The sequence below is a fragment of the Procambarus clarkii genome, chromosome 27, assembly GCF_040958095.1.
Source record: "Procambarus clarkii isolate CNS0578487 chromosome 27, FALCON_Pclarkii_2.0, whole genome shotgun sequence".
Taxonomy (NCBI): Eukaryota; Metazoa; Arthropoda; class Malacostraca; order Decapoda; family Cambaridae; genus Procambarus; species Procambarus clarkii.
In genome coordinates, this window is record NC_091176.1 from 4,768,352 (window position 1) to 4,792,090 (window position 23,739).

A 23,739-nucleotide genomic window follows, 5' to 3' on the forward strand; every position below is an offset into this window, starting at 1 on the left:
ATTGCCAAGGCAAATAGGGAGACCTTTGACAAGCCGTCGGCTTCCTGTCCTCGCCGAGGCTACTAGTGTTAGTGGCTTTCAGGTAAATCAGGTAAAATCAGAACAATGAAATTCTAATGTCACAGTTATTTGCGATTTTGTATGATTATGTCATCGGCTTTATGAACATGCTTTTGAATATATTTTATTTAGTTTACTTTATCCAAAATAAAACAATATGTTAATTAGCAAATAAAATAATTGATAATTATTGTATCAGGAAATTCTTTATAATATATTGTATTAATTAATGATAAGTGTGAGAGAAAGAGAGAGAGAGAGAGAGTAGAGAGAGAGAAGGTAAAGGGACGGCGAGCGCGGCCAGCTACACGAACGGTGCCGGGCTGCCAGGCTGACCAGGCTCCTCTACACACATTACTCACGGGTTCAGGAGGCTGCAGGGGTACATGTCCACCTAAGGAACTACAAGACTTGGTGACACCACAGTAGCACTCCAACATGACGGAAGAAATTGGTTTTGAATTAGAACGGCAGCAAGAGAGGTGAGCGAAAGACCTGCTACCTGAACTATAACAAACTGTCTTCAGACAACACAATGCCCCTCTGGTTAAGTCCCTTAACATGCTAAACATACACTCACTCCACACATTCTCATGTGCTATCTACATGCACAAAACCTTGTTCCTAAATGCTAATCTTGATCTGAAACATTTCCATGATAGATGTAATAGAACCCATGAGCACCACCAGAAATAAATCTCTCTTTGATATCCCCAGAGTCAGACTTAATCTGTGCAAACACTCCATGTAAATAAAAGGGCCCGGTCTTTGGAACTCACTCCCTAATGAATTAAAAATTTGTCCAACCCCTCCCCTTTTTAAAAGTAAAATAAAAAAGTACCTAATTTTAGCCTCATAGAATACAAAATACAAATACAAATATTAATTCAGGTAAAGTACATACATACAATGTAAGATACAAAACAAACATTCATACCAAAACAGAGAGGCAGGGCCAGAAAACAGGATTGGTTTAAGAGAATTTGTGAGAGGGCCAGAGACCAAAAGACACAAAAATGGAATCAGTATAGGAAGAGGCCAAACCCCCAAACATACCAGCGATACAAAGATGCGAGAAACAACTATACGGCAGTAAGGAGAGAGGCAGAAAGAAATTTTGAAAAAGGGATAGCGGATAAATGTAAAACAGAACCGGGCCTATTCTACAAATTCATAAACAAAAAATTGCAGGTAAAAGATAACATCCAGAGGTTGAAGATGGGAAACAGATTCACGGAAAATGAAAAGGAAATGTGTGAAACATTAAATGAAAAGTTCCAAAGTGTGTTTGTACAAAATAAAATCTTCAGAGAACCAGACACAATAAGAATTCCAGAGAACGACATAGAGCGTATAGAGGTGTCTAGAGAGGAAGTGGAAAATATGCTAAAGGAGCTCAGTAAGAACAAAGCAGCTGGCCCAGATGGCGTTTCACCATGGGTTCTGAGAGACTGTGCACCTGAGCTCAGCATTCCACATCACCAGATCTTTCAGGCATCCTTGTGTACAGGAGTCGTAGCAGACGTGTAGAAACAGGCTTACATAGTTCCAATCTACAAAAGTGGCAGCAGGGAAGACCCCCTCAATTATAGACCTGTATCATTGACAAGTGTAATAGTGAAAGTATTGGAAAACTAATCAAAACTAAATGGGTAGAACACCTGGAGAGAAATGATATAATATCAGACAGACAGTATGGTTTTCGATCTGGAAGATCCTGTGTATCGAATTTACTCAGTTTCTATGATCGAGCCACAGAGATATTACAGGAAAGAGATGGTTGGGTTGACTGCATCTATCTGGACCTAAAAAAGGCTTTTCGAGTTCCACATAAGAGGATGTTCTGGAAACTGGAAAATATTGGAGGGGTGACAGGTAAGCTTCTAACATGGATGAAAAATTTTCTGACTGCTAGAAAAATGAGGGCAGTAATCAGAGGCAATGTATTGGACTGGAGAAATGTCACAAGTGGAGTACCACAGGGTTCAGTTCTTGCACCAGTGATGTTTATTGTCTACATAAATGATCTACCAGTTGGTATACAGAATTATATGAACATGTTTGCTGATGATGCTAAGATAATGGGAAGGATAAGAAATTTAGATGATTGTCATGCCCTTCAAGAAGACCTGGACAAAATAAGTATATGGAGCACCACTTGGCAAATGGAATTTAATGTTAATAAATGCCATGCTATGGAATGTGGAATAGGAGAACATAGACCCCACACAACCTATATATTATGTGAGAAATCATTAAAGAATTCTGATTAAGAAAAAGATCTAGGGGTGGTTCTAGATAGAAAACTATCATCGAGGACCACATTAAGAACATTGTGTGAGGAGCTTATGCCACGCTTTCTAACTTCAGATTTGCTTTTAAATACATGGATGGCGATATACTAAAGAAATTGTTCACAACTTTTGTTAGGCCAAAGCTAGAATATGCAGCGGTTGTGTGGTGCCCATATCTTAAGAAGCACATCAACAAACTGGAAAAGGTGCGAAGACATGCTACTAAGTGGCTCCCAGAACTGAAGGGCAAGAGCTACGAGGAGAGGTTAGAGGCATTAAATATGCCAGAACTGGAAGACGGAAGAAAAAGAGGTGATATGATCACTACATACAAAATAGTAACAAGAATTGATAAAATTGATAGGGAAGATTTCCTGAGACCTGGAACTTTAAGAACAAGAGGTCATAGATTTAAACTAGCTAAACACAGATGCCGAAAAAATGTAAGAAAATTCACTTTCGCAAACAGAGTGGTAGACAGTTGGAACAAGTTAGGTGAGAAGGGGGTGGAGGCCAAGACCGTCAGTAGTTTCAAAGCATTATATGACAAAGAGTGTTGGGAAGATGGGACACCACGAGCGTAGCTCTCATCCTGTAACTACAATTAGGTAATTACACACACACATACATACATACATACATACACACACAGTAGTACCTCGAATAACGATCGCCTCAAATAACGAACATTTTGGATAACGACCGGCCTGATTGCCGACAATTCATCTCGTATGGCAACTGCTAGTTTGAATAACGACGACACCACATGGTAGGGTCGCACTGCTTCTTTCACATTCTCTGACGTCTCCGATTATGTAAATACAGCTGTACAGTCTGCACTCAATTTAACGGCCTCTTTTATACCGATCTGCCGGTAATAACGACTGGTTTGGGAGACCGGTATTTAGAGCCTCGTATAACGGTCTGGCTGTCGATATTACTGAAGGTCGGTATTGGGTTTGTTTTGGCATCAGGGGGTCTTCACATGGCAAGCAGGCCACCTACCTCTATCGTCTCCTCCCTCACCCTCACTGAACCTCTCCCCCACTCCCTCACTCCTGCTCTCCCCCACAGCCTCACTTCCTGCCTCACCCCTTCCCCCCTTTCCCTGACCGTTCTGGGAAATGGCTCAGTAGACTGCCAGCCAGCCACAAACAGCCTGGAGAAGCTCCATCTAATACAATAAAGCATTCCTGAAACAAGTATTTTATAACTTTTTATTTTCCTAATAATATTACTAAACAAAATCTGCAACCAAAAATATAAATGATGATGTATATCCAGAATTTATTTAAGAAACATCTGGTTAACTGGGTCAAGTGTTAGGCTTATCAGTGAGCCGGTCTCTACCGCACCACCGACACACCTTCCCCCCGCCCCCCCTACACCCATACATTCACTCTCTGCTCAACTCAACACCCATCCCTCCCTCCCTCCCTCCCTCCCTCCCTCCCTCCCTCCCTCCCTCCCTCCCTCCCTCCCTCCCTCCCTCCCTCCCTCCCTCCCTCCCTCCCTCCCTCCCTCCCTCCCTCCCTCCCTCCCTTCCTCCCTTCCTTCCTTCCTTCCTTCCTTCCTTCCTTCCTTCCTTCCTTCCTTCCTTCCTTCCTTCCTTCCTTCCTTCCTTCCTTCCTTCCTTCCTTCCTTCCTTCCTTCCTTCCTTCCCTCCTTCCCTCCCTCCCTCCCTCCCTCCCTCCCTCCCTCCCTCCCTCCCTCCCTCCCTCCCTCCCTTCCTTCCCTCCTTCCCTCCCTTCCTTCCCTCCTTCCCTCCCTCCCTCCCTCCCTCCCTCCCTCCCTCCATCTCTCGCTCCCTCCCTCCCTCCTTCCTTCCATCCCTCTCTCCCTCCTTCCTTCCTTCCATCCCTCCCTCCTTCCTTCCTTCCATCCCTCCCTCCTTCCTTCCTTCCTTCCATCCCTCCCTCCTTCCTTCCTTCCATCCCTCTCTCCCTCCTTCCTTCCTTCCATCCCTCCCTCCTTCCTTCCTTCCATCCCTCTCTCCCTCCTTCCTTCCTTCCATCCCTCCCTCCTTCCTTCCTTCCATCCCTCCCTCCTTCCTTCCTTCCTTCCATCCCTCCCTCCTTCCTTCCTTCCATCCCTCCCTCCTTCCTTCCATCAATCCATCTTCCCTCCCTCCATCCTCTCTCCCTCCCTCCCTCCATCCTCTCTCCCTCCCTCCCTCCATCCTTCCATCAATCCATCCATCCCTCCATCCCTCCATCTATCTCCATTCTCTCCCTCCCTGCCTCTGCCTGCCTGCCTCCCTCCCATGCTCTGCCTGCCTGCCTCTCCCTCCCTGCCTACCTGCCTCTCCCTCCCTGCCTACCACCCAGCCTCTGCCTGCCTGCCTCCCTCCCTCCCTGCCTCCCTCCCATGCTCTGCCTGCCTGCCTCTCCCTCCCTGCCTACCTCCCAGCCTCTCCCTGCCTACATTTCAGCCTCTCCATCCTTGCCTGCCTGCCCATCCACCCACCAGTCAGCCATCACTGACACAATGAGTGCATTTGGAGCCAACATGGTGCACGGATGTTCCTTGATTGTGCAGATGTGTACAACAAAGTCACGGAATGAACACTCCAGCCTCTTGACAAATCAAAACAATGTGCCGTGAATCTGTGACATCACAGGGTAGAAGGCACTAGAGTTGTGGACCAAGTGGCAGTCTGTACAAAATATATCTTACCGGAATGTTACTTGAAAAAAAAAAGACACTTTGGAAATACCGGAGCTCTGGAAATAATGACCAGAGTACAGCCCCATATAGGCCGTTAAATCGAGTGGATACTTTTTTGTTTAAAGATGCTAATGATGCTGGGATATAAAGGGGTAACTGCTGAGATGTTGGAAAGCATTGACTTTTTTGTAGAAAAAAAATATATTTTGAAATACAACAAATGTCAAAAAGGTTTGTTCGGTGTTCGGCAAGTAAGCTGCTCCATGTTTCTTAAATAAAAAAAAAGAAAATAAAAAAAAATGGAAAATTTTGAAAAACAACAAATGTCAAAAAGGTTCGTTCGGTTGTCGGCAGGTAGGCTGTTCCATGTTTCTTAAATAAAAAATAAAAACAAAAAATAACCAAAAAACAGTTAAAATAATTGGATAGACAAATGCCATAAAGGTTCGTTCAGTGTTTGTCGGGTAGGCTGCTCCATTATTGAGACGTAAATGAAAAATACGAAACAAATGGAACACATTTGAAACAAAGAAAGATTGCTATAATGGAGCAGCCTTCCTGACAAACACTGAATGAACCTTTATGGCATTTGTCCATTTTTCAAATTATTTCAACGGTTTTTTTTATTTTTTGTTTTTTTTTATTTAAGAAACATGGGGCAGCCTACCTGCCGACCACCGAATGAACCTCTTTGACATTTGCTCTGTTTTTTAAATTTTTCATTTGTTTTTTATTTTCGTTTTATTTAAAAAACATGGAGCAGCCTACCTGACGAACACTGAACGAACCTTTTGCTATAAGACAAATGAAAGAAAATATTGAAGAAATTTGTAGACAGAAAAATGTCATAAAGGTTTGTTCAGTGTATGTAAGGTAGGCTGTTCCATTATTTAAAACATCGAATATCATATTGATGTTTTTCAGGGGTAGAAGGGATTAATTTGATTTCCATTATTGTCAATGAGGACATTCGTTTTGTATGACGTCCGTTTCACATGACGATCACTTTAGCGCTCCTGGGTCGTAAATAAACTGCGTAAATAGCCTTATTTTGTCCAGTAGTTCCCAGAGCGTCGTAAAGTTACGCGCGATTAAAAAATATTTGTATAAAATCCAATTCTTATTCGATCGACTTGGGGTTAGTATGAAAATGTTTGCCATTAAATTTCCGTTTTCTCTAATAGGCATATGGCCTATTTGGGAGAACGGCATTGTATTGTAACTTAGTGGAAAGACTATTGTATTGTTGACACGGCGAGGGTAATCACCCACTTCACACACTCTTGGTGTGGACCACAATCATGATTCTACATTTATATGCATATGTCCTTGTAGGGAATTTAATTGCGATCACAGTGATACCAAATTTAACGCTGTAGGACAAGTGTGGAGTTGACAACCCTGAAAAGAATAGAAACAATTCGTCGCTGTTTGGAGCTCACGGCTAGTGATCGATGTAGTTCTTTAGCTTTTTGTGTGATTTAACTCATGCTTTGGTGACATATACATATGTTCTTATATGTTCTTATAGATCATTCTATTGCGAACACTTTGGTAAAAAAATGAAATCAGTACATCGAAAATTAAGGTCAGGACAGCGAAAAGAGTATGCACTTTTTAGTGTTGCCGCTCAGTCACCCGAAAACGCCAGGCGCATGAGGGGGTATGTCCAGTCCATATCGCCGCGCGCGTCAAAGTGTTAACTTCATTATTCGAGGTTCCACTGTGTGTGTATGTATGTATGTATGTATGTATGTATGTATGTATGTATGTATGTATGTATGTATGTATGTATGTGTATGTGTATGTGAATATGTATGTGTATGTGTATGTGCATGTGTATATGTATGTGTATATGTGTGTATATGTGTGTGTATATATGTGTGTATATGTAATTACCTAAGTGTAATTACCTAAGTGTAGTTACAGGATGAGAGCTACGCTCGTGGTGTCCCGTCTTCCCAGCACTCTTTGTCATATAACGCTTTGAAACTACTGACGGTCTTGGCCTCCACCACCTTCTCACTTAACTTGTTCCAACCGTCTACCACTCTATTTGCGAAGGTGAATTTTCTTATATTTCTTTGGCATCTGTGTTTAGCTAGTTTAAATCTATGACCTCTTGTTCTTGAAATTCCAGGTCTCAGGAAGTCTTCCCTGTCGATTTTATCAATTCCTGTAACTATTTTGTATGTAGTGATCATATCACCTCTTTTTCTTCTGTCTTCTAGTTTTGGCATATTTAATGCTTCTAACCTCTCCTCGTAGCTCTTGCCCTTCAGTTCTGGGAGCCACTTAGTAGCATGTCTTTGCACCTTTTCCAGTTTGTTGATGTGCTTCTTAAGATATGGGCACCACACAACAGCTGCATATTCTAGCTTTGGCCTAACAAAAGTCATGAACAATTTCTTTAGTATATCGCCATCCATGTATTTAAATGCAATTCTGAAGTTAGAAAGCATAGCATAGGCTCCTTGCACAATATTCTTTATGTGGTCCTCAGGTGATAGTTTTCTATCTAGAACCACTCCTAGATCTCTTTCTTTATCAGAATTCTTTAAAGATTTCTCACATAATATATAGGTTGTGTGGGGTCTATGTTCTCCTATTCCACATTCCATAACATGACATTTATTAACATTAAATTCCATTTGCCAAGTGGTGCTCCATATACTTATTTTGTCCAGGTCTTCTTGAAGGGCATGACAGTCATCTAAATTCCTTATCCTTCCTATTATCTTAGCATCATCAGCAAACATGTTCATATAATTCTGTATACCAACTGGTAGATCATTTATGTACACAATAAACATCACTGGTGCAAGAACTGAACCCTGTGGTACTCCACTTGTGACATTTCTTCATTCCGATACATTGCCTCTGATTACTGCCCTCATTTTTCTATCAGTCAGAAAATTTTTCATCCATGATAGAAGCTTACCTGTCACCCCTCCAATATTTTCCAGTTTCCAGAACAACCTCTTATGTGGAACTCTGTCGAAAGCCTTTTTTAGGTCCAGATAGATGCAGTCAACCCAACCATCTCTTTCCTGTAATATCTCTGTGGCTCGATCATATAAACTGAGTAAATTCGATACACAGGATCTTCCAGATCGAAAACCATACTGTCTGTCTGATATTATATCATTTCTCTCTAGGTGTTCTACCCATTTAGTTTTGATTAGTTTTTCCAATACTTTCACTATTACACTTGACAATGATACAGGTCTATAATTGAGGGGGTCTTCCCTGCTGCCACTTTTGTAGATTGGAACTATGTTAGCCTGTTTCCACCCGTCTGCTACGATTCCTGTACACAGGGATGCCTGAAAGATCAGGTGAAGTGGAATACTGAGCTCAGATGCACATTCTCTCAGAACCCATGGTGAAACGCCATCTGGGCCAGCTGCTTTGTTCTTACCGAGCTCCTTGAGCATTTTTTCCACTTCGTCTCTAGACACCTCTATGTGTTCTATGTTGTTCTCTGGAATTCTTATTGTATCTGGTTCCCTAAAGATTTCATTTTGTACAAACACACTTTGGAACTTTTCGTTTAGTGTTTCACACATTTCCTTTTCATCTTCCGTGAATCTATTTCCCATTTTCAACCTCTGAATATTATCCTTTACCTGCAATTTGTTGTTTATGAATTTATAGAATAGACCTGGTTCTGTTTTACATTTGTCCGCAATCCCTTTTTCAAAATCTCTTTCTGCCTCTCTCCTCACTGCCGTGTAGTTGTTTCTCGCATCTTTGTATCGCTGGTATGTTTGGGGGTTCGGCCTCTTCCTGTATTGATTCCATTTTTGTGTCTTTCGGTCTCTAGCCCTCTCGCAATTTCTATTGAACCAATCCTGTTTCCTAGTTCTGCATCTCTGTTTTGGTATAAATTTTTTTGTGCCTTTATCATATATTTCACAAAACTTGCCATACATCTCATTCACTTCCTTGCCTAGCATCAAGTCTGTCCAATTATACTCACTAAAAAAATTTCTAAGGTCACCATAATGTCCTCTCCTGAAGTCTGGTTTTTCAACTGCTTCAACCTCCTTATTTTCTTCCAGCTTATAACGCATTGCATACTTTATTCCCAAAAAGACATGGTCACTTTTACCCAAGGGAGGAAGGTACTGAATGTCAAATATCTCTTCCTCGTGTGTATATGTGTGTGTATATGTGTGTGTGTGTGTGTGTGTGTGTGTGTGTGTGTGTATGTATGTATGTATGTATGTATGTATGTATGTATGTATGTATGTATATATATATATATATATATTGGTGTATACTGGCAGCAGGTTTTCTTTCAAACATGTTTCATTGAATATGACCGCATATTCTGTATTTATTATTTTCTGGTTTAGGGCTTCTATCCCTCTAACTATTTTCTTAGCATCAGGGCTTAATTGAAATAGGAGTTCTCCAAAACTCATTTTCGTACTTTTAAGGTGAAGAAAAGAAGTGATTTACTATAGAGTGTATTACACTTATTTGTATAATTTGCACGACATTTCGAACCTCCATGGTTCATTCTCAAGTGAACAGATCTTACAATACTAGTTGATTTTATACCCGCATTAGGTCAGGTGATAATACAATGAAGGTGAAAACATGGGGGGATACATAAGGGATAAACATAGGGGCTGCAGAAGGCTTATTGGCCCATACGAGGCATCTCCTATCTAAACACAAAGATTAATCCAGTGTAATTGGCCTGTTATGTTGGACATTGTCTTCTGTGTTGGCATCGATATGTTCTTGTCTTGTCCTTACTCTCATGGTGGGTAGAGTAAATAGTTCCGTGATTTGGGTGTTCATGGTAGGTCGCTCTATTCTTATGTGAATTGCCTCAAGAATTTGTAATCTTCTTGAATCTTGGGTTTTGTCTATTATGCAAGTATTCTTGTTCAACATTTCTCTTGTTAGAGTAATGTCATGGGCTTGTCTCATGTGATTCCTAGGGGCACCAGATTGAAGATGGCATGTCAAACGCCTCGTCAGCTTGGTCGACGTCATACCTATGTACTTACATTGAAGGTTACATCCTTCGTGGGGGCAAGTGTACATGTATACAACGCTTGACTGCTGTAGAGGGTTCTCCGTCGGCTTCGGGCTGTTTTTGATAAGGAGTTCGGAAGTCTTCTTGGTTTTGTAGAATATTATCAGAATATGTAGAATATAACTTCTTTTCTTCACCTTAAAAGTACGAAAATGAGTTTTGGAGAACTCCTATTTCAATTAAGCCCTGATGCTAAGAAAATAGTTAGAGGGATAGAAGCCCTAAACCAGAAAATAATAAATACAGAATATGCGGTCATATTCAATGAAACACATATATATATACACACACATATATATATATATATATATATATATATATATATATATATATATATATATATATATATATATATATATATATATATATATATATATATATATATATATATATATATATCGTACCTAGTAGCCAGAACGCACTTCTCAGCCTCCTATGCATGGCCCGATTTGCCTAATAAGCCAAGTTTTCGTGAATTAATGTTTTTTCGACTACCTAACCTACCGAACCTAAAATAACCTAACTTTTTCGGCTACCTAACCAAACCTAACCTATAGAGATAGGTTAGGTTAGGTTAGGTAGGATTGGTTAGGTTCGGTCATATATCTACGTTAATTTTAACTCCAATAAAATTTTTTTTACCTCATACATAATGAAATGGGTAGCTTTATCATTTTATAAGAAAAAAATTTGAGAAAATATATTAATTCAGGAAAACTTGGCTTATTAGGCAAATCGGGCCTTGCATAGTAGGCTGAGAAGTGCATTCTGACTACTATATATATATATATATATATATATATATATATATATATATATATATATATATATATATATATATATATATATATATATATATATATATATATATATAATATAATGTGGTGCAAGTGTAGGGGACCCATAGCCTCGGAGAAGAAAATAAAGAGTACTCAGAGAAGACCCTGTGGATCCTCACTGAACACTTTGATATTTTCTTCTCCTACCACCCCTATTCTTTTGGTATGTGTGTATATTTATCTAACTTTATTTGAAAATGTCATTGCACAAAAAAAGTTACAATATTGATTACATGCAGGGTACAAGGCTGCTTGTCACAAGTTGTATAGCACTTCCAGCTCCTCAGATGGCGGGCAGGAACCATGGATGCAGTGAGCATTTCCTCTCTGGATTGCCACACTAAGGCACTGAAAAAGAAAACTAGCATATATATATATATATATATATATATATATATATATATATATATATATATATATATATATATATATATATATATATATATATTAGTATATATATATTAGTATATTAGTATATTTTGGTAGCAATCTTTCTTGTAAACATATGTTGTTAAATATGACCAAAAAAAGTAATTCTAACACAAATTTTCTCAATATTTCATATGTTTCTTTTTACTGTCGATGGTAATTGAAAAATTAATTCTCCAAAATTAATTTTTATTTCTAGTCTGACGTGACGCTTGAACGCGTTTCATAATAACTTATTACATTTTCAAAGACTGCATGTACGCCCACTTTGCCACTGTTCCACTTTGGTGTTGAATTATATTGTTTAGATTGATTTGGAGTACCTTTGGTACTCTGTGGTTTACTATTATTGGTTTCTGAAGGTTTACTTGGTGGTTTTAATTTGTCATGTGTTCGTAATTGATGAATTACTGAACGTAAACCCTCAGATATTCCATTCATGCATAAGATACTTTCATTGTAATGAGCACTCATTTGTCTCAATACGTCCCTAGGTATTTTCTCCTGGACAATTATTTTCAAGACCCACTCAGCCCCGTTTGTATCTGCTGTCAGGCTGAGGGCCTTGATCATTGATTCTACCTCCAGCTTGAAGACTTTGAGTGAATCAGCTGTAGCCTTCAGTGGGGGTAAATGCAATAGCTCATGAACTAAATGTGATGTTCTTAGTTCTGGATCAGCATAATTATCCTTGAGGAGTTTTACTGCCAGATCATAGCTGTCATTAGTTAATCTCAGATGGGATACTACTGTTTTAGCCTCACCTGATAACTGGCCTTGAAGATAAGAGAATTTACTACTCTTAGGTAAAGATTGTTTTGAGTCCACAAGGTCAACGAATTTGTTCCAAAATTCGTCCCAATCTTCCTCGTCTTTTCCTGAGAAAGTGGGTAAATTAATTGGAGGGAGTCGAGCCTCTGCTTGACTCGTATTAGATGCAACTGTTGTTGCATCTAATACGTTGTTGTTGCCTTGTTCTGGGCAATTAATTTGACATAAGGCTGTAACGTGGCCTGAGTGTGATCTTCATAACTCGCTAGATCAACCATAATGTCGTCTATTTGTTTCTGATAAATTGGTGTTGGCAAGTTCAGCCACATATGTTGCTATTTGGCATGTGATTTGCTCAAATTTACCTGCAGCTGCTTGATAAAAGCTTTCCAGGTCAGCATAATCAACTGGAGATTGTTGTGACAAATCCTCACATTTCTTGATCTGTCTTGTTAAGTGGCCTTTAAGACCTGCAAAGGTTCTTTTCATTCTCCCTGTATTATCCATACTGGCTAGTTGGTAAAGCCTTGTGGGGCTTGTACTTGGTTGATGTTTATTTGGGGTAGTTGTTTTACCCTTTAATTGACTACAGTATTTTCTATTTCTGAAGGCTCGCAAGAGGCTTTGACTTCCTCATTTGCTCGTCATTTGTTAATGGTGGAACGCAAACCTTCAATGATGTCCTGTACTGTCAGGATGGTGTTATGTTGATGTGTGTATAATTCATCTAGTATACCGTTGGACAATTTTTGTTGAAGGACTACTTTGGTCATCCACACACTAGTGGTTATATCAACCTTAAGACTGAATGTTCTTAGTGGTGACTTAAACTCCATGCTGAAGGATTGTAATGAGTCAGCAGTCTGATCAGGTTGAGGTAAGTCCAGCAACTGAAGTACTGGAGCCGGTCGGCCGAGCGGACAGCACGCTGGACTTGTGATCCTGTGGTCCTGGGTTCGATCCCAGGCGCCGGCGAGAAACAATGGGCAGAGTTTCTTTCACCCTATGCCCCTGTTACCTAGCAGTAAAATAGGTACCTGGGTGTTAGTCAGCTGTCACAGGCTGCTTCCTGGGGGTGGAGGCCTGGTCGAGGATCAGGCCGCGGGGACTGGGAAATTAGTGCTGTCACTATCTTCATTTACATTTTCTACTTCTGGTTCAGCTTCACCTTTAATTTCAGTTTGGAGGCATGTTAACTTAGTAACCTCAGGTATTGGGTTTTCAGAATCCACAGAGACTGTGGATAAATTGTCTGAGAACTGTTTAATTTCTGGTGGTATATTATTAGGTGAAGCTTTATCTTCGTTGATTAAAGAATCTAATCTGGCTTGACATTTATTTTCAAAAGAATCCAGATCATCCATATTATTATCTACTTTATTTGATGTACTGGCTATTTGTTCTGATTCAATAATCCTGTGTAAGTGCTTCCAACCTGGCTTGAATTTCTTCTTCATATTGTGCTAGGTCAGACAGGAATGGTTCCACATCTTTAACTATTATGTCGTCGTCGCCGTGGACCTGATTTTGGTAAGATTTCCTATTTGCTTTCAATAGATGCAATTGGGTTTGAATATGTAATAGTGGTATTTTCAACCGACGGTAATTAATTATAGGCTCATATAACAACTGTTCATATTGGTCGAGATCTATTGTCAGTTGACGTTTACGTGCTATTAAAGCACGCTTTGCTTTCTGTGGATTAGTCATGGTGACTTGTTAATTGGATAGTACTGGCTCATAAATTGTGAGCTAGTACTGATGGTAGCCTTGGGTAAAATTCTGCTCTCACTAGGCTATAATCCTACCTCTTCTAGAGGTTAGCACCTAAAATTAATACACATTATATATATATACAATCATACACACTAATGATTTGAGTGATAAAATAGTGTCACTGGAAGTACCTTTAGGTTAGCTCTTCAATTATCACCCTAGGATGGTAAAGACACTAATTAATCACTCAAAGGTGTAATGATCATAAGTAAATTATTATATATACACAACTCAACTCGAGTTGATAAAAATTACACCCAAAATAGGATTTGCACCATTCATTAAAGGTGCTAGGTTGTTCAATATAGTACAACTAGACTATGGTAATAATGGGACTAGTATGAACAATAAAAAGTTCAACTAGTCAATGGTAATATCCTACCCTGTTGTGGGTTGGCAATTAGTAAATATTATATTGAGAACACTAGTGCAATATATATTAAATAATTCTCTATTTAAGAGAAATAATATACACAATTGTTAATGATAGCCTCTATGAAACTTCTAATATTATCTAGAAGTATTAAATATTATTAGTAACCTCGCGAAATTAACTCCACAAAATTCGTAGAAAATCTCTTGCGAAATTAACACCACAAAATTCATAGAAAATCTCTCGCAAAATTAACACCACAAAATTCGTGAATAATCTTGCGAGGGCACAGCCACTAATTTGGCTAGCTTCAAAATAAGCGCTGTCACTTCACAGAATAACATGCCACCAATTGGTGGGTGACCATGAAACCACTGAGTGAGGCTGGACTGGGCTGAGGGGCTCGTGAGCTTGCTCGAGGCTACGCTGCCGGTCTTTGACTGGCGATGTATTGTTATTGTATAAATCGCACTAGTACCAGTGTATTTAATGAATCCACTGGTTAACTCTGATTCATCTGGTACAAAGATGACCAAAGAGTCATCATCCGGCTTGAAGATGACCATATAATGTGGGAACCGACCTGTGAGATTTATATTTATTTAATTTATATGAATTTATATTTACGTTAATTTATATATTTCGATAGCAATTAGTATGATGTTAAGTGGACTGTATTTCTGTAATAATTCTCACAAATCGATCCTTACACATTAGGGGGGTTTATATTAAATTTATATATATGCAGCCAATCAAACTACAGTATTAAACTACATATATTAGTATAAAATTGGAGGTGCCTTATTGTATGGTAGGCTTAGTCCACCAGGTATAACTAGGATGTAGACACCAAATTATCCTTGTGAGAGGCTAGCTTCCATCACCCAAGTAACTGATGTACCAAGATTAATTCTTGCTTCCTCTTCTATGTCAAAGGGCACTGAATTTATAGTACAATGTGGCAATGATATCCTGTTTTCTATTGATGGAAAATTCCACTACAAGCTACATTTTCTAAGGGTTAACTTGTGTATACAACAGAAGCAATATTATCTGCATATTGCATGTAATATTATTAAATGGTGTCGGGTTTTCCGACAGGAGGCGGCAGGCTGGCTGGCAAGCAGGGAGGCAGGGATAGTCACGTGGTTGAACCGCGTGACCTTTAAGAGAGAGTATGGAATGTAGGGGGGTGGGTTTGTCGGTGGTGGTGGGGGTGGTGGGGGAGAGACCGGCTCACTCCCAAATTTTAAGCCTAACACACTCGACCCGTTAGCAGGATGGCAGGGAGGGAGGCTGGCAGGATATTCCTGCAGGCTGGCAGGGAGGGAGGCTGGCAGGCTGGCTGGCATGCAGGCTGGCAGGAAACATCCAGAGGATGTTTGCTAGACGTCTTAATAATAAGCTAGGAACAATTAAGGACTTTTATAAAGCGGATCAGGACTTCACTTATTGGTGAATACAAACAAAATACGGTTGCATTTACGGTATGAACATGTCGATTTTTTCCCTAGAGTTTTTTTTTTCATAAATTTTTTGTAAGTTTTTTTTTTTACATTTCTAGTTTATTTTTTCCCTTTATTTCTCGTTTACGAACTTACATGTTACCCGACGGGTCTCGTCCCCAAGGGGTTCTGAAACTAAGTGGTGCTCTGTAGTATAAAACGATTTATATTAAATTTCTTAATGCAGTCTTAATAAGCTGACTTGCATTGTGTAAAAATATATTGCACCTTAATACATTTAATAGTGACATAAACACTTGTCACCATTCCTTACCTCCCTGATTAATTATAAGTAAAATAAAATACTTTGAGTGGGCTGCGCATGCGTATCACAGCCAGGGAAGAAGGAGAGGCCATTCCTACCAGGGAGCGTCGCTAGCCACCACGCGACTCTGACACCATTAGAAACTTGCAACAGAGAGTAATGTCTCGATCTTGTTAAGTGTCTTTAATTTTCGCTCCTACAACCACGGGAGTGGTGCCACGTCATTTGGCACATCACGGCAATGTCCATGGAACTAATCATTACTCCAACCCACAATCGACGTCTTATCACGGCAATTGAGGACGAGGGATCTGGAATCGTTGTTACATCAATGGACACTTGGCCCGGCAACTATTAGTCACCTATATTATAACAATGTGCACATGTTTATATTTAGGCTAGTTGTCGTTAGGCTGTTTAATTACCATCAAAATTCAGTACGTTCAATCTCTATTCTCTTCCATATTTTATTGGAACATAAATTGCATGGATATCTGCAGAGATAGTCATATCCTTTAGAAAGAAATCCTTAATATAGGATGTACTTGTAGTTACCTAATTAGTAGATTTCTATAATGTAATTGCCTTCCAGCTCCCGGGACCACATCAACCAAGGTGTTAGGCTTCCCCACGTACACGTGCAACAATTTGCCCGATGCAACATGTCGTTAGTGGAGCGTGGCAACCGATTACACCTCTCTAGATATACAGCTAAGCTGTTAATGTTTATTTGTAGAAATAACCATGTAGTTATATTTATGATCTAATGAGATCAATTAGACTAACCCATTGATTTACCATATACAATTTCATATTATTGTAGTATATTGAGGTACATTTACCTCTAATTATTATTACAGTATATGATCTATTTTATTTACATTCATATTATGATTACTCTGGTGAAGAACCAGCGCCAGAATAATGCTAGGGATGTATTAATCTTTTAGCATGTAACCGCCCAATTTGGGTGAGTGAATTTGACTTATAATACAGTCCCTTTAACCCCCCCTTAACTGCGCGGCCTCCAAATATGACACCCCCCAGGGCGCTAGAAATAAATTCTCAAGGGAAAATTCTTTGTTGTTCTGAAAGTGTCAAAAACCCCTCCCTCTACATGGGCGCAGCAACAGAATGTCGAAATTGTAATTTGGCTGCTATGGGATCTGTAAGGTGGCGCATGACGTCATCATTCCCTGTGCTCCTGGGGCCGGTGGGGCGCCCCGGGGCGGAATGCGTATGCTGCCATGAATATATTTTTGTTCATTTTTTGTGCACAGTTCCAAATACAATTTATTAGATTTTACGTGCCGATCCAATGTATGGTGAACACGTACACCATATTATGGCAGTAGAACATCCGTACTGTCCGTAGACACTGTGTTACGTGCATCACAAACAAGTACACTTATCCTGCACTTATTTCCAATTTATCACGCTGATATATTTATATTTACATAATATATACACACTGTACAGTATCACACGCTATATAGACACACTATACACACACTCAGTACTCAGCGAGTGTGTGATATGCTGCGAAACAGCCAACAGGGCAGAGTGGTACCTTGCACTCCACGCACCAGGTGCTGATGCATCTTCGATTTTGTGCTGTGTGTGTAGTGTTCCTGCATACTATGCACACACGTTTACCCTTCTCCCGTGATGCTTTGCCTGGCATATACTCCAGCATGTGAACCCCGAAGTTCTCATTACCCCGCAGTCTGTCTCGAGCTGCGTGTGGCATTGTTGCTTGTACCCCGCGCAGTACTACGGAGCTCTCCCTGCCATACTTTACCAGCAGCTGTGACACAAAGCTGGCACTGAAGGTACGTATAGACGGTTTCCTGCCGGACTTTACTAGATATATATTGAAGCAGTTGAGCACTGCAACATCCATGAAGTGGAAGAAGAACTTTTTCGTCCACTTCACAGACCTGCGCACGCACTCCACACCACCAAGCATCATGTCACATTTATCGACGAGGTGTATGTTCATGTTATAGTCTATGACACAGGCTTATATGTGGGGTTGCGTGTCTGAAAGTGGACCTTCCCACTGTCCAACATGGCACCAGTGTGAATCGTCGTCAGCATATTCCCCTCGCGTCTGTTCTTCCACCACACTGACAGCATATTGTTACACTTGCGCAGCTGGCACTCACCCATGGATATACCTATACTGAACACTGGCATTTCTTTCCTGAGGACCTTCACAGTGCCACATACGCCGGTGTTGTGGGCAAAGAGGTATCTGGTCAACAGGGAGCTGGTGTAATAGTTGTTGGTGAACAGTATATGCCCCTTGTTCAGAAACGGTTCCATCAGGGTTTTTACGACACTGCCGGAGAACCCGTGTTCATCTTGAGCTGGTATGCCGACGTCTGTACCAGAATGCAAGATCATGTCCAGGACGATACCAATCTCACAGTTGTACAGCACGAAAAACTTCAGTCCAAAACGGTGCCGCTTTGAAGGGATGTACTGCTCGAATGCCAGTCTGCCCTTGAACAGTACAAGCGACTCGTCGATGACGACATTCTGTCTAGGTACAAAGTAATCCCTGATCTTCCCTCGTAGGTCGCTGAATACCTTGCGTACCTTCCACAGTCTGTCGTGTCTGTCCTCATTTGCATTATTCTCGAAATGCAGGCACCTGAGAATCAATAGGAACCTATCCCACGACATATACCGGTTGAACACGGGCGATGGAACAAGGCTGTGTTTGTTCCAATAGTCCTGGACGACAGCTTTATTGGAGTGCTTCATCATCATCATCATGCATAGTGCCAGAAACACGTACATCTTGTTTGGTTGTCGTATCCTTAAATGGCGTGAGGCAGGTAATATGTTGCCGTCTATGAGGGTGTGGGCATACGTGTTTGTCTTGGTCACAAGATGCGTCATGAAGACGTTGTCAAAATATGCCTGGAAATATTCTGTGTCCGCCATATCATCACCGGTATACGGGAATAAAGCTGTAACACCAACATCGGTATCATCAAACGTTGGTATTTGAGGGAAAAATGTGGTGCAATCCTCCCACACAAGTACACCAGGGGGGTTTGGTGTTGGCGCCAACACCACGGCCAACACCACCACAAGCACCAAAACCACGGCTACGTCGTCTGCTGCTGCTGGAGCTGCATGAGGGTATGCTAGGTGCTGAGGCAGATTTACGTACCGTAGGCCTACCACGAACACCTGATGTTGAGGGTCCACTGTTGTCATGCTGTGAGACATGTTGCCGCCTGCCTCGATGTGTTGCTGAGGCAGCAAAACCCTGCCTGGTAACACCCCCGCTGCTAGTACTCGGGTCGTCCACACTATTCGTATTGGAGCCTATGTCACTGAAGCCCTAGAAAGATTTGTCACTTGTACCGTCACTGAATAAACTAGCATCTGGGAACATACCTGATGGTGGTGGTGATAACGGTGTTGACCCAGGGCGGCGAGACAGGCCGGGCGAGGAACGTGTACCGTACACGCTCGCCACATCATCCACTTCCGTCTCTCCCTCATTCGTATCAGACCTCTGTGTCAGGTCTTTCTCGGGATCATAGTCCTGGTCATCATCCATAGCACCATCGTCATACAAAATATCGCGAATCTCCTCCTCAGAGAGTCGTTTTCCATGACCACGGGTAACCGTGGAGTGGGAGCTCGTTGATGATGCGTCAGACATGGTTGCTGCTTGGGAACTGGGGCTCCCCAAGGCCGCGGGGCATGCTGGCAATTTTTTTCAAGATGGCGGACAATCACGTGGGCTCCCAGCCATCCATTCCATACCCGCGTCACCGCGCGCCACTTTTAAATGGAACGTGAAAAATACAAATACCCGGAGGCGTGTAGCTCACCCCAAGCATGGGCCTGCAGGCGCGTTGCGCAGTTAAGGGGTTAATATTTAATGTAATATTAATTTAAACATCCATAGGACACTAGTTCATGGAATAAAATATTTATGTTTTCCACTTTTTCTCAAAAAGTGGTGGTCCTTCGTAGCTTTCGAGATAATATAAATTTATGATTTACATGAGTCAAGTTTTCCCACAATTTCCAACTATTTTTATACTACAAACAACATAATTTGAATTGCCTTGCCACATATAATTATTAAGTATTCAACTAGAAACATCAACTTACCTTGTTGTTGTTTGTCTTCTTGATTGATGCCACACATCTTGAAGTTAAGAATTCTTGACAATTTACATAACCTATACTAACACAACACTAAAATTAACACTTAAAATTACTGTACAGTTCATTAAGCAAAGTTAGTTTTGACTGCCAGCTGCAGAAGCCTCACTGGTTGAAGGCACTTGGCTTGCCTGTGACGCCTCACTTGGCTTGCCTGTGACGCCTCACTTGGCTTGCCTGTGACGCCTCACTTGGCTTGCCTGTGACGCCTCACTTGGCTTGCCTGTGACGCCTCACTTGGCTTGCCTGTGATGCCTCACTTGGCTTGCCTGTGACGCCTCACTTGGCTTGCCTGTGATGCCTCACTTGGCTTGCCTGTGATACCTCACTTGGCTTGCCTGTGATGCCTCATTTGGCTTGCCTGTGATGCCTCACTTGGCTTGCCTGTGATGCCTCACTTGGCTTGCCTGTGATGCCTCACTTGGCTTGCCTGTGATGCCTCACTTGGCTTGCCTGTGACGTTTCCCTTGGCTTGCCTGTGATGCCTCACTTGGCTTGCCTGTGATGCCTCACTTGGCTTGCCTGTGATGCCTCACTTGGCTTGCCTGTGACGCTTCACTTGGCTTGCCTGTGACGCCTCACTTGGCTTGCCTGTGATGCCTTTCTTGGCTTGCCTGTAATGCCTTTCTTGGCTTGCCTGTGACGACTCACTTGGCTTGCCTGTGATGCCTCACTTGGCTTGCCTGTGATGCCTCACTTGGCTTGCCTGTGATGCCTCACTTAGCTTGCCTGTGATGCCTCACTTAGCTTGCCTGTGAGGCCTCACTTGGCTTGCCTGTGACGACTCACTTGGCTTGCCTGTGACGACTCAATTGGCTTGCCTGTGACGACTCACTTGTTGAAGGCGCTTGGCTTGCCTGTGATGCCTCACTTAGCTTGCCTGTGATGCCTAACTGGTTGAAGGCGCTTGGCTTGATTTTCTTACCATATAAGAATCAAGTTTAGCTTACCTTCTGTGTTCATTGGCCTGTTGTATGATCAGCTCTTTGGTTCACCTCAGGCTTCACTTCACTTGAAGTCGACCGGCCAGTTTCACAAAGTTGTATAACACGTAACTTGTCTTTAATTGTTAGGACAACCTTCTTCCTCTTAACACCTCCAGAATGATTGATGCTGCTACCAGACAGTCTTGGCCAAAAATGTTCATAGTTATTATAAAAATAAAAAAGTTATTTAAAAAAATATTTCACTAATGACGCAGCACTGTGGTATAACACGAGGGACGGGAGCACATGGGTTGACTAGGATTGGACACATCCATTTGGGGCAGCTATAACACGTTACGTAGGCCTCCAGGAGGAAAACTCACAATATTTTTTAAGGAAACTTCAGCCTGTGCAAATTGTTTTTAGGAAACTTGTATATTTGTTATTACATAATTACTAGTATTTCTTTTGTTTTTGGCTATGATGAATTGTTCTAAAGTTAATGGTAATTCCTGTACTGTAGTGTATAGGCCCCTCCACATCTCCCCAGGGGGTCCCACCCAATGCTCCCCTTTCTCCCGACACCACCCACCCACCCCACCCCCTCCTCCCCTTTCTCCCGACACCACCCACCCACCCCACCCCCTCCTCCCCTTTCTCCCGACACCACCCACCCATCCCACCCCCTCCTCCCCTTTCTCCCGACACCACCCACCCACCCCCTCCTCCCCTTTCTCCCGACACCACCCACCCACCCCACCCCCTCCTCCACCATGTACCTCGAGCCACAGGCACATAGGATTAATACAGTACAGCCCGCCCCATGGCTTTCATATCTGGACATTTCAATGATTATCCAGCTGACTGTCCGGATAGTGTAACATCGGCAGCAAGTTAACCGGCTCCGATTTTTTATCAGGCTAAACTAGCTTTTATCCGGCTCCCATGAGCATTTTGGCCGGATATTGAGATAACTTTATCCGGTCACGATTTTGGCCGTATAAAGGCGTTTTCCGTATGTTCGAATCCCAGGTAATTGAGTGGTTACAGTGTATATATATATATATATACAGTATATATATATTATAATATTATTCACACACACACACACACACACACACACACACACACACACACACACACACACACACACACACACACACACACACACACACACACACACACACACACACGGAAGTCAAACACTGCAGCAACCAAGATAAAACAAACATTAGGCTAGAAGTGAGGAAAGAATTGGCATCTAACCCGAAGTTGGTGCAAAACACAGTTGATCGGAGTAAGTCCCTGATCATTTTTGGCTGCAAAGAAAAGGCGATAACATCTAGGTCAGAAAGAGCTGTAGAAGAAGCTAAAGTAGTAGATAAAATTGTTGGCCTCGTGGAAGGTCTTACAAACAGAGAGAATGTGTGCGACTACAGGAGAATAGGCAGGTACGTAAAAGGGAAAGATCGACCTTTGAGGATCACCCTAAACGGTGCCAAACAGATGGAAGAAGTACTAAGGAATGCTAGAAAATTGCAAAGGGATGAGGATGGGAAAGGGTGGTCGTTAAGACGAGATCTTTCAAAAGAAGATAGAGAGAAGCTGAAACTGAACCTCGCCGAGGCAAAACATTTAAATGAGAGCAGGAATGAAGAAGAAATAAATTCTTTTTTCTACAAAGTGATAGGGGTAGGCAAACCAGTAAAGTGGTACATAAAGGCAAACCAACAAAATCAATAGAGAGAGGGGGAGTGAAGAATAAGGAGAGGGGGAACAAGTTCCTGAAGATTGCATACACCAACATAGATGGAGTGAGATCGAAGATACTGGAGTTAAGTGATGTAATACAGCTGCAGACACCAGACATTGTTGCACTCACGGAGACAAAACTTGAAGATGTAATTTTAAATGAGGTCATATTCCCAAGGGGCTACTCAATTTGGAGACGGGACAGAAAAATTAGGAAAGGCGGTGGCGTTGCTGTGCTGGTAAAAGAACACCTAAAGGTGAAGGAAATAATGACTGCCAATCCACAAGAAGTTGACATAATAGCACTAGAGATCTGCTATGAGGATGATAAACTAATGATGATAAATGCATATAGTCCACCGCCAAGCAGCACATGGTCAAAGGAGGAGCTAGATAGTAAACGTGAAGGTCTTATAACAATAATGAGAGAGATTATAGCGAGAGCGGATAACGATAGATCACGACTGTTGATAGTCGGTGACTTCAACTTGAAATCCATAGACTGGGAAGCATATGAAGCTAAAACAGAAGATTTTTGGACCTGTAAATTTGTAGACCTCATCCTGGAAACATTCTTGTATCAACATGTTAAACAAGCTACGAGGATGAGGGAAGGGGACGTTCCCTCCATGCTAGATTTGATATTTACCAGGAAGGAGGAAGAGATATTTGACATTCAGTACCTTCCTCCCTTGGGTAAAAGTGACCATGTCTTTTTGGGAATAAAGTATGCAATGCGTTATAAGCTGGAAGAAAATAAGGAGGTTGAAGCAGTTGAAAAACCAGACTTCAGGAGAGGACATTATGGTGACCTTAGAAATTTTTT

At 41.5% G+C, this 23,739-nt stretch overlaps 1 protein-coding gene across 1 annotated transcript in view; it reads left to right on the forward strand.

Annotated features, from left to right (window-relative positions):
• The first annotated feature begins 361 nt into the window (after positions 1–361).
• The window catches only part of LOC123762744 ((Lyso)-N-acylphosphatidylethanolamine lipase), a 76,495-nt gene continuing 53,117 nt past the window's right edge, over positions 362–23,739 (forward strand). The window contains exon 1 of the mRNA XM_045749498.2: positions 362–542. Coding sequence (XP_045605454.1) covers positions 499–542 — 44 coding nt within the window. The 5' untranslated portion in view covers positions 362–498. The remainder of the gene's footprint in view (positions 543–23,739) is intronic.